Genomic DNA, 12401 nt, shown 5'->3' with positions numbered 1-12401 from the left:
CTTATGGAATATTTGAAAAGTTGAGTTTACACTAGGTCATAAAGCAGGTCTCAAAAAATTGAAGACAAATCTTATATTTTCTGAGCACAAAGTTAATATAGAAAAACATTTTTTAAAGATTAATTTAAAATCCTTTTAACTTGGGAAATGGAACAACTAAAGCAATTTTTTTATTTTGGTTTTTGGTTTAGAGTGATTTAAATGGTTTTGAAAAAGAAGAATAAAATTAGAGGAATCACACTACTGAATTTTCAAATGTACTATATAGCTGTAGTAATTAAGATAGTGTGATATTGGCAGAGTGATAGACCCATAGATCAATGGAACAGAAAAGAGAATCCTGAAAAAGACTCACGCAAGTACATCCGACTGATTTTTTAACAAAGATACAGAAGCAATACAATTGAGGAGGGATAATCTTTTCAATAAACCATGCTGGGAAAATTGGACATCTATAGGCAGAAAAAGAAACCTTGACTTAACCTCACATGTTATAAAAAATATTAACTCAAAATGGCTCAGAGATCTAAGTGCAAAGAGTAAACTATTAAACTTTTAAATGAGAACATAAGAGAGAATCTTTATGATGTGGGGCTTGTGCAGGGTTCTTAGACACGGCACCAAAAGCAAGAGCCTTAAAAGATAAAATGGACAAATTGGACTTCATCAAAATTAAAATCATTTTCTCTGTGAAAGACCCTGTTAATTAAAAGGATGAAAATACAAGACCGACTGGGAGAAAGTATTTGCCAATCACATATCCAAATAGGATTTGTATGCAGAATACACAAAGAACTCTCTAAACTCAACAGCAAGAAAAAGAAATCCAGTTAGAAAATGAACAAAAGATTTGCACGGACACTTCACAAAAGAAGATATATGGATGGCAAATAAGAACATGAAAAGATATTCACCACCATTAGCCATTAGGGAAATTTCAAATTAAAACCATGATGTGATATACTAATACCTATTGAATAACTAAAATAAAAAATGCTGACAATACCAAATGCTGGCGAAGATGCAGAGAGACTAAGTCTCTCAAATATTGCTAGTGAGAATTGTAAAATTGTATAGCCACCCTAGAAAACTGTCAGGCAGTTTCTTAAAAAGTTAAGAAACTTTTACCATATGACCCAGCAATTGCACTCCTGGGCATCTAACCTAAGAAATGAAAATTTATGTCCATACAAAAATCTGCACACTAATGTAATGGGAGTTTTATTTGTAATAGCCCCAAATTGGAAACAACCCAAATGTCTTTCAATGGGTGAATGGTTAAACAAATTGTAGTATATCCATATAATGGGATGCTATTTACACACAATTAAAAAAAAGTAAATTCCAAGTAAGATCTGTAGTATAGTTAATCATATCTTGCCATTGTCAATTTCCTGGTTTTAATAATTTACTAAAATTGTGTAGGATGTCATCATTGGGGGAAGCTGGGTGATGGGTACATGGAAACTCTCTTCTTGTGAGCGTATAATTATGCCAAAATAAAAAGAATTTTTGAAATCCTCATTCATTTGGAGATCTAAATTTCATTAAAAAATACTGGGGCCCAAGAAGATATCATATGGTAAATTTAAAAATAATTAGAATTGAACTCATATAAACACACTGCATATCACTTCCTCAAAAGGTTAAACATAGTTACCTTATGACCTAGCAATTACACTCCTAAGCATATACCCAAAAATAATGAAAACACAGACTACACAACAACTTGTACACAAGTATTCAGAGCAGCATAATTTATAATAGCCAAAAAGTGGAAACAACATAAATATCCATCAACTAATGAATGGGTAAATTGTGATATGTCCATACAATAGAATACTATTTGGCAATTAAAAAAAATGAAGTATGACATGCTACATGGATGAACCCTGAATACGTGATGCTAAGTGAAAGAAGCCAGCTGTAAAGTGCCATATATTGTGTTATTCCATTCATTTGAAATGTCCAGACTAGGCAAACCCATAGAGACAGAAAGCAGTTCAGTGGTTGCCAGGGGCTAGGGGGAGTGTTTGGGGGGAAATGGGGAATAACTGCTAATGGGTACAGGATTTCTTGTTGAGTTGCTGCAAACGTTCTAAAATTGAATGTCGTGATGGTTGTATAGCTCTGTGAATATGCTAAAAGCCATTGAATTGTACTTTGAAGGAGTGAATTGCATGGTATGGGAATTATATCTCAATACAGCTGTTATAAAATCCCTATTGCATATTAAAGCTTGTAGGAGATAGTAAAATTAGCAGTGAAGCTGGAAAAATGAGGAACCAACTGTATTAGTTTCTTATGGCTGCCATGACAAATTAATACAAACTTGTTGCTTGGAACAGCACACATTTATTCTGCTACAGTTCTTGACATCAGAAGTCTGAAATCAATTACCCTGGGTTGCAATCAAGGTGTTGGCAAGGCAGCACTTCCTCTGGAGACTCTAGGGGAGAATTTGTTTCCATCCCCCAGAGCTGCATTCCTTGGCTTGTGACCCCTTCATCCATCTTCAAAGCCAGGAGAGCATCTTCCTGCAGTGGTCACATTGTGTTCTTCACCTGTGTCAAATATCTTTCTACCTCCTGCTTACAAGGACACTTGTGATTGCATTTAGCAGCCACCCCCATACTCCAGGATAATCCCCCCATCTCAAATCCCTTAACTGAATCACATCAGCAAAGTCCCTCTTGCCATATAAGGTTACAGTCACATGTTCCAGGGATTAGGATCTGGATATCTTTGGGTCCATTATTTAGCCTACCATACATACTCAGAGCAGAAATATGTGCTCGGACTTTACCTTCTTGAGCACTGTCAGGAAGATAAACACATTAGGGCTGTGCGCCTTAACATCTCCTGGATGTGTTTGCATTGGCCCAATACAGCACACATAAGAGAATTTCTTATTAGGCTTACAAAATTGCTTAACGGAAAAACTAACAAACTCAAAATTAACCCCAAAGAGGTGTTAAATGAGCCCCTCTCTCCTTAAAATAACAATTCTGTGGGTTTTGAAATTCTTATGCTGCCAAGAAGGTTCTCTTGGTGGTTTCTGAGAGTTTTCTCTTTGTGGGAGTCAAAGAGCCCAAATGAAGAATTTTCTCCTCTCTCTCCATCACCAGGATCACGGGCTTCTGCTTGGGTGTTCCAGAGATTGGGAAATCACTACTACCAAAGCACACTCATCCTATAGTTGGGCAGCTCTGAGAGGGAGAACAGTCTATAAACTGGCTAAAATCTCTTTCCCATAGTTTCCAGCCATTGGTCCTTTCTCTGCTTTCAGTAGCAACAAAGAAAAAGCCTAAATGCCACTTCCTTGCCTACAGATGTATGAAGACTCATCAAGTCTTCTTTTCTCCAGGCTAAAATTCTTAATTTTATGCAGTTTCCTTTTATGGTTTGGTTTCCAGTCCCTCACAATTCTTACCATTATTCTTGCAAGATTTCTATTTTACAAAGGCCCTTCGGAAAGTATAATGCAGGGATCTGTTGATAACGCTCCTACTTATGCAGAATTGTAAAAGCACCTTCTTTAATGTAGAATTTTACTTCTAATGCAGTCCGAGATTGGCATCAGGTAAAGCTGGCCTCAATTGAACTTGCAACCAATTCAAACCACAGGTCCTTCTCACAGGAACTGCTGGGAAACCATGTCATCTGGCCCAGATTATAAGGAAACATTTATTTTCTAACATAAATGGAGGATTTCTTATTTGTCTGTCTTATATCTCATACCATTGGTTTCAGGCCATTATTCTAACCTGTTAGGGTAATTTCAAGTCTTCATTTCATTACACAAAATATTTTCTAAGCTTTTGTTAACTTCAGAGTTTTGCTGTCTTTTGTGACTGCATCTAAGTTGTTAATATAAATGGTAAATTGGATAGGACCAAGGACTTGGCATGATCTCCTGGGCTTCCTGCTCCAGCACAGCATGCTGGCAGTGAGTCCCAGGCTCTTGGTAAGAAGATAAGAATAGGTCTAAGTTCATAGCTCAGGGCACAGTGTTGAATTGGCCAGGCTGCTATTTTCCACTGACCTTGTGACACTTCCAGGAAATTGCATATGTGTGCATATAATGTATATTATATGTATATGGATATATGCTGAACATGTATATGGGAATGAATAAGCACACACACATTCTTATTTAATCCTCTTAAAAAAATCATTTGAAGTAGAAATTTTAATTCTTACTTAAGTTAGGTTACTAGGTGCCAGTGGATCAAACACTTTGTCCAAGGTCACACAGGAAATAAGTGACAGAGAGAGAATTTGAACCCAGGTCTTTCTGACTCAGAGGCCCCTGCTCTTCGTCCTACATTCTGAAGCTTTTCTATCAGATCTGTATTTAGTCACTCATAGTAGGTGTTTTAATTTCCTAGGCTGCTCAAGCAAATACCATGAAATGGTTTGACTTAAACAATGGGAATTTTTCACTCATGGTTTTGAGGCTAGGAAAATGTCCAAATCAAAACATCATCAAGGTGATGCTTTCTCCCTGAAGACTGTGGTGTTCTGGGGCTGGCTGCTGGTGATCCTTGGGTCTTCTCACATGAAAAGGCACATGGTGGCCTCTCCTGGTCTCTTTATTCTCTTCCAGATTCCAGCGAATTTCAGCTTCTTGCTTCTGGGCTTTCTCTCTCATGTCTGAATTCATTCCATTTATAAAGGACTCCAATAAGAGGATTAAAGCCCATTTTGATTGAGGTGGGTTATACCTTAACTGAAGTAGCCTCATCATAAGGTCCTACTTACAATGGGTTTATACCCACAGGAATGGCTTAAGAACATGTTTTTCTGGGGTACATACAGCTTCAAACCACTGTAGGACAATACCAGCCATTTGCTGGAGGTGGAGTAGAATTTCTAAACTTGTGTGTGTCTCTTCAGTGATCTGGGGAATAGACAGCTTTTTATTCACTCAGTAACAGTCCACCCACATTATCAAATACTGTTAAGTGCTGGAGATTCAAAGATGAGTAAGACCCTGTGCTGCAGAATTTCACAGCACAGGGAAGTTAGGCAGAGGCTTCTCATTTGCCCCCAAATTCTGTTTCCCCTTCTTTATTTAAAAAAAAAAAACAAAACACCTTGATTTTTAGCTGGGCTCATGGTTTGCAGAAGTAAGACTACATTTCCCAGTCTCTCTTATGTCTGGCTATAGCCACCTGACTAAGTTCTGGTCAATGGAATGTAAGCAGAAGTGGTATGTGAAACTTCTGGGCTGTGTTTGTAAAAGAGAAGAGGCATACCCCTATTCTCTGCCTCCCACCCTTCCTGCTGGCTAGAAATCAAACTGCAATGGCTGGAGCTTGGGCAGCCATCTCAGACCATGAAGTAGAAGCTATCTAGAGAGGGTGGAAGAACAATAAGATGAAATAAGCCTTAGTCCCTGAAAAGATGGAGTGCCATATCATCCTTGGGCTTCATATTTTTCATTTATAGGAGAAAAGACAAATTTCCAAATTTTGAGAAAGCATTAGATTTTGTTCCACAGCAAAATACTTCAAATTAGTGGTTTAAAACAATAATCATCTTGTTTAATTCATGACCTTATGGCTCAGCTGGGCAGCTTGACTTGTCTTTACAGTCAACTGGAGGATTGGCTGGAGCTGGATGGCTTAGGATGGCTTTACATGTCTGGCGATTGGCAAGCTGGTTGGTCCAGGGCACCTGAACTGGGATAGCTCATTTTTGCTCCATCGGCTCTTACCCTCTAGTAGGCCAGCCTAAAACACTCCATGTGGAAGTTTAAGGGTTACAAAAAAGAGAAGAGAAGGCAAGCCCCAATATGTATGGCCTTTTCAAGTCTCTGCTTGTGTCACAACTGCTAATGTCCCTTTGGTCTAATTAGGCCACATGGCCAAGCTCAAAGCCGTGGCAGGAGACTACCCACAAGCATAGTTACAGGGAGATGTGATTCTTTGGGAGCCGTTACTGCAACAGTCTCCACATTGTCTAAGCCCCCGGTATTTTGAGATTTTTCTGTCACGTGTACCTGAATCTAGTATTAACTCGCACAGGGGATGACAAGCCTGAGTAACTGCTAGGTTCGCATTCACCAGCACATGAGTATAAAAAGCAGTCATGCTATTTTAATGCCCAAATCATGAGGGCTTGAACTCCCACCAGCATATTTGTCCTTATCTCCTTATCAAAAATCATTTCAGGATATTGAGACAGAATTACACTTAAGTTTTAAAGCAATACTAAGAAAACATGAAAAGGTCACTGACATTTTTTGCTGTGGTTTTGTTTAATGATGTTCAAGAAGTAGAGTTTTGCTTTTTTTTTTAAAGAGCCTCATGAATATTCACACTGCTGTTTAAGTAATCTCAGGGAGTTCCCAAAGGGCTCTTGAATCCTGTTTTGTCTATTCTGGCTCACCCTGGCTGGTGCCCAGTGCTCTGGAAACTGTCTGAAGAGGGAGAACTTCCGTGGCGCCAATGAAGGCTCTTCATGAAACTGTCATTGCTGCAGAAGGGTGCTGTCTCCTGATGCCCCCAAGCAGCCACTGTCTGAGGTCCCAGAGCAGTGTTGGGTTGTAGGTGGAGGAAGGAAGAAAGCCCTCTCTCTGGCATTAGGCATGCTTTGCCCCAGGAAGCTGAAGTGCCATGGGGATTTTCTGTCACATGTCCAAGTCCCAGGAATCCTGCCACTCCAGTTTCTCTTCTGTGCTCTCCATTTCCCAGACCAGTATGGGCTTGGTCCAGACCCACTAAGAGCAGGCAGCACTTCAGTGGGAGTGACAGCTCAATTCAAACACAGGCAAGAAGCATCTCTACCCGTCCCATTCCCAACAAAGCAAGAACTAAGATATAGTTCAGCTGCAACAATGCACAACAGTTTACATCACTAACCAGGGCATTAGCTTTGCAGTCCAAAGCATCTATAAATGGTATCTTCCTAACATGCAAGGATGGGTACCTGACTTACATCCTAGTTGGTCTTGCATCTAAAAGGTACATCATGGAGACTCTGCCAAAACAAAGGTTCAGTCTTCTCCAAAGGAGAAGTCAAACTTCTGCCTCACAGAAGACTGGAAACTGCTTACAGCTCTGAAATGGCAGGTTTTCCAACTTCTGCTTGTTGAGGTTTTTAAGCAGCAGAGTCATGTCACCATCAAAGTGCCACTTTGTATCAAGAAAAAAATTATTACAGTACAGCATAATGCATGCTTTAACAGAAGTATGAGGGGGGAGAGAGATTCCTGCTTTGAGTCTCAGCTCCCTCATCTATAAAATTACCAACCTCATTGAGTCATTGTGGGGTTTAAAAGAGACAGTATCTGTAGAAAGCCTTCGCCAGTCTGGCTCAAAGTGCCCAACTTCTGGGGGATTTTAGAGGTCATTATCATTGCCCTGCAGGCCAGCAGGATCCTGCTAGTCCATCCTCTGAGAAGAAATTTGAGATCTTTCACTCCACAGGACAGAAGAGATGTGGGCTCTGGGAGCCAGTACCCCTCCACTTGGCTTTATTCATCATTTAATTCAGTGACCTTGTCGTGTCCTCTAGGGGCAGAGAATCCAATTGAAGCTGCATCTGTCTAATTTTCCAGGCAATCCTGATGCAAAAATATACAGGCCGCGTGGCTTTCCCACCAAGGCACCTGTTGGCTTTGGGCTACGTCTGATTGGCCACCGAAGGGGTAGGTGGAGATGAATTTAGATATCACATATTTTTTTCCCTTTTGGATTAATCTAATCCCATTATTCTGCTAGCAAATTTGGGGCAACAGCTTCCTGACAGCCTCTGGCTCCAGACACCTGGTGTTTACTGTTAGTTAAATTAAGAATACTATACAAATAAAACAGCAGTAGACATTCCAATCAGCCAAAGCAGAAGAAAGACATGGGGGTGGGGTGTGAGGCAGGAGATGAATGGATGATTTGTCAGTACACACCAAGTTGACCAGCTGGCTATGGCTGCAGAACTTCCTAGGGATTTTTTTTTTTTTTTTTTGGTGGGGGGTGGCAAACATTTATTTTACTCTATTCTACTCTGGGAGACAGTGTAACATTGTGTTTTAATATGTCAGAAATATGCTAAATATGTTAGAATCCAGGCCCTGTTATTTACAAATTATGTGATTTAGGCAAATGACTGAAAATTGGTGTGCCCATTTCCTTGTCTATAAAATGGAGCTAGTATCACCACCAGGTAATACATATGCTGAGCATTTAAAATAACCCTGGGTTCCCAGCAAACCCTCAGAAGTTTGCAATAGAGTTTACAATGACATAGTCCCTGACTCAAAGTGGTAGCCCAATACTAAAAAAGAAATTCCATGAGGGCAGGGATTTTTTTTTCCTTCTGTTGTGTTCTTTGCTGTATTTCCAGTGCCTGGCACACAGAAAGTGCTCAATACACGTTAGTTGAATGAATGAATTGAAACAATTGCTTCAGGATCTATGCTAGTTCATACAGGATTCAAGTGAGGCACAAAGAGGTATGCCAATAAATTATAAAAATTACATCAGCGAGACAGGTAAGGAAATAAAATATTAAGAGCATAGAATCCTATCAGGCAATAAAGAGTTGTGAAAGTTGCTACAGTAAATATTTAAAAATGTGACTTAGGGGAATGACTTCTTATGATGTATGATACCAAGTCATAGAAAACTTCTCATGAGCTTAAGAAAGGGTTAGGGAGATAACCTGAGTCTTAGAAAGCCCCAGCCTGGAAGCACAGCCCAGACTGAGTTGTGGGCTCTGGCTTTGAAATTAAATCTGTAACCTCTCTGTCAAACCAAGCCACTCAGCTGGCCTGACACAGCACATCTGCTCCTTATACTTCAGGAAGTAACTTTGCAACCCTGGAAAGTTTATAAAGTACAGAGATGATAAAGTAAATTAAACCCATGGGATAAACACTTTCATGCAATGTTTAAGAATAAGTTTTATAATCATGATGAAAAATTGTATGTAAAGATTATTTAAGGTGTTTGGAACCTTTAAGAAAACCTAATATTTTAGATTTGTGATTTTAATTTGAAATGTTTAATTATTATTAAACTTATTGTACTTTAATGATGCATGAAAATGTGTTGGATTTTTGTAAATAGTGTTTGACTGTCTAAAAGATTGAAATGTACTTAGGTCTTTTGAGGCTTATTAGGTTAGTGATTAGAGTTTCCATGCTAAAGAATGTTTTCTGTTTGTCTTATCAGTAAGGCTGCCTTGTTGGATGTCTGACATGCTTGAGAGGATAAAAAATACTCAATTAAGGATTATAATTTTAAATGTCTAAGGGGGGTAATTAATCATGATGGCTAAATGGGGTTAATTGGCTAAGTAAATATTTTCTGTTAAATGTAATTGAACTTTAAATAAAGGACAAATGAAAGTGATGCTATTTTTACACAAAATTACTAGATTTATGAATAAAATAAATAGATTGGTACATTGAGCTTAAATGCTTAAGAAGAAGCTATTTTTTTAAAACTTGCAACTTTATTAAATTGACTATCATGGGAAACAAGGAACTTTAAGTATCCCTTTCTATGTAGAAAAGCCTTTGTCAGAAATTTTAGAAACTCAGTTAACAAGGGAAAACTCATAAAACCCAATAGAGTTTAATTGAATTCCTCTCCTGTTAAAAGTGTTAAAAGGGTCTTCCTGTATTATTGTGTATTATTAAAAATCAAACAAAGCCTTCTATTTATATATATAACGACCATTTTCAATGCTCCTAACAGATTCCTCTGTGTAAGTCTTACCTGCTCAGCAGATAGCCAGCTCCCCTTGAACAGGGACCACGCATCAGACTTGCAACCCTCGACAGGGTCCTTCCCAACACCACCCTTTCTCGGCTGCCAAATACGCAATGTACCCCTTGAGACACACAATCGGTCATCCACAAAAATCCCCTGCACTGGGAGCAGGGGTGTTCCACAGGGGTTGGTGCTGCTCTTTAGGAAAAATTCTGGAAATTTATGGGGACATTAAAAATTGTGACATAGAGATATGAACTAAATGGACTTGGTTAGGACTAAGGTAAATCAGACTAAAGGGTAAAGGACAATACTGACAATGTTTTAAAACTTCAACTTCTGTGTGAGACCAAAGGAAGAAATGTTTATTAGGTGCAAAACCTATATTTTTGGTAATGTATAACATAATTTAACTTGTATGGGCAGTTCATTGAAACACTGTGATTACATGGAACTTTGAACAGGGAGTGAAATCTGGTTGGTTTGTACAGGTTAGTGTGAAGCCCCGATACACCCCAGAGTAATATGGGCAGAGAATAAAAAGGTATTTGCAATGCTTCCTTGAGGGTCTAGGGGAAACTGTGAAAATATTAAACTTTCTGGGGAATTACTGATATTCTCACAAGCATTGGGGACTACCAATTTAGAAGGCCGAGCCCTCTGTCTTGGGGCTTGCCCTTATGAAGCTTGTTACTGCAAAGGAGAGACTAAGCCTACTTAAAAGTGTGCCTAAGAGTTACCCCCAGAGAACCTCAGATGTGGCCTCTCTCACTAAGCCAACTCTGCAGGCAAACTCACTGCCCTCCCCCCATGTGGGACATGACTCGCAGGGGTGTAAATCTCCCTGGCAATGTGGGACATGACTCCTGGGGATGAGCATGGACCCAGCATCATGGGATTCAGAAAGACTTCTTGGACCAAAAGGGGGAAGAGAAATGAAACAAAATAAAGTTTCAGTGGCTGAGAGATTTCAAATGGAGTCAAGAGGTCATTCTGGAGGTTATACTTATGCATTTTATAGATATTGCTTTTTAGTTTTTAGTGCATTGGAATAGCTAGAAGGAAATATCTGAAACTACTGGACTACAACCCAGTATCCTTGGTTCTTGAAGATGATTGTATAATTACATAGCTTACACTATGTGACCGTGTGGTAGTGAAAACCTTGTGGCTCATACTCCCTTTATACAGTGTATTGACAGATGAGTAGAAAAATGAGGATAAAAAGTAAATGAGGGGAGGCGGGGCAAGATGGCAGCATAGAGAGGAGTGGAAGCTAAGTAGTCCCCCTGGAACAACTACAAAAAAACAGAAACTACTAGTAAACAATCCAGAATAACTGCGGGGGGACAAACGAGACCATCCACTCATCATACACCAACCTGAATTGGGAGGAATGCCCGAGAACACAGCATAAAATCTCAGAAAAAGAAAACTAAGAACTTCAATCCACCAACACGTAGAAATTGGGAAAGCAATTACTTTGGGATGCCCCTCCAAGATCTGGTTACAGCTGAGAAGCCCATACCACTATTTGTTGAAAAATGTGTGGAATTTATTGAAGATACAGGGTTATGTACTGAAGGACTCTACCGTGTTAGTGGAAATAAAACTGATCAAGACAACATTCAAAAGCAGTTTGATCAAGATCATAATATCAATCTAGTATCAATGGAAGTAACAGTAAATGCTGTAGCTGGAGCTCTTAAAGCTTTCTTTGCAGATCTGCCAGAGCCTTTAATTCCCTATTCTCTTCATCCACAGCTATTGGAAGCAGCAAAAACCCCAGATAAAACAGAACATCTTCATGCATTGAAAGAAATTGTTAAGAAATTCCATCCTGTAAACTATGACGCATTCAGCTATGTAACTACACATCTAAACAGGGTTAGTCAGCAAACTAAAACCAGCTTAATGACAGCAGACAACTTATCCATCTGTTTTTGGCCAACCTTGATGAGACCTGATTTTGAAAATCACGAGTTTCTGTCTACCACTAAGATCCATCAATCTGTTGTTGAAACATTCATTCAACAGTATCAGTTTTTCTTTTACAATGGAGAAATTGTAGAAACTGTGAACACTGTGGCTCCTCCCCCACCTTCAAACCCAGGACATTTGGTGGAGCCAATGGTACTGCTTCAGTTACCACCACCATTGCAACCTCAGCTGATACAACCACAATTACAGACCGATCCTCTTGGTATTATATAAGTAGGAAGTGATTGCAGACAGCCTGAAATTGGACAAAAAGCAAATCTAAACATGCATGTTTCAGGGTTCAGTAGTATACTTCATGTTTCTTACAGATAATTCAACTCAAAATGATGAGACATCATCTCCTTGAACTATATGGTACTCCTTATTCATTTACATTACAGATCTAAGACCATGTGATAAGCATGACTGGAGAGATTTAATTTTTATAAACAAAAATAGCTATAAAAAACAAAGCTGCTGCTGCATGCAACCTTATTGCAATTACTATATCATTCCTGTGGCAATTTCTGCCACATTATATTGTGAATAAAATTTTTCTATAGAAACTAAATAATTTAAAAACTCACATATATGAAACATTTAATGCTTTTCAGCCTGCTTTATGGCTGGTTTTGTTATTTAATGTGCTAATTGGGGCAACTTATTTTACATCCTAGCAGTCTGTGTAGATAACAAAAA

At 38.9% G+C, this 12401-nt stretch overlaps 1 protein-coding gene across 1 annotated transcript; it reads left to right on the top strand.

Moving 5' to 3' along the window:
- The first annotated feature begins 11150 nt into the window (after positions 1-11150).
- LOC119519096 (rho GTPase-activating protein 5-like) lies at positions 11151-12050 on the top strand. The gene has a single exon (XM_037816535.1). It carries the CDS (start codon positions 11211-11213, stop codon positions 11934-11936), a length of 726 nt encoding a protein of 241 aa, XP_037672463.1. The 5' UTR covers positions 11151-11210; the 3' UTR covers positions 11937-12050.
- Positions 12051-12401: the final 351 nt, after the last annotated feature.

The sequence above is a fragment of the Choloepus didactylus genome, chromosome 2 (assembly GCF_015220235.1).
Source record: "Choloepus didactylus isolate mChoDid1 chromosome 2, mChoDid1.pri, whole genome shotgun sequence".
Taxonomy (NCBI): domain Eukaryota; kingdom Metazoa; phylum Chordata; class Mammalia; order Pilosa; family Megalonychidae; genus Choloepus; species Choloepus didactylus.
This window is presented reverse-complemented; position numbering and strand designations above follow the sequence as displayed.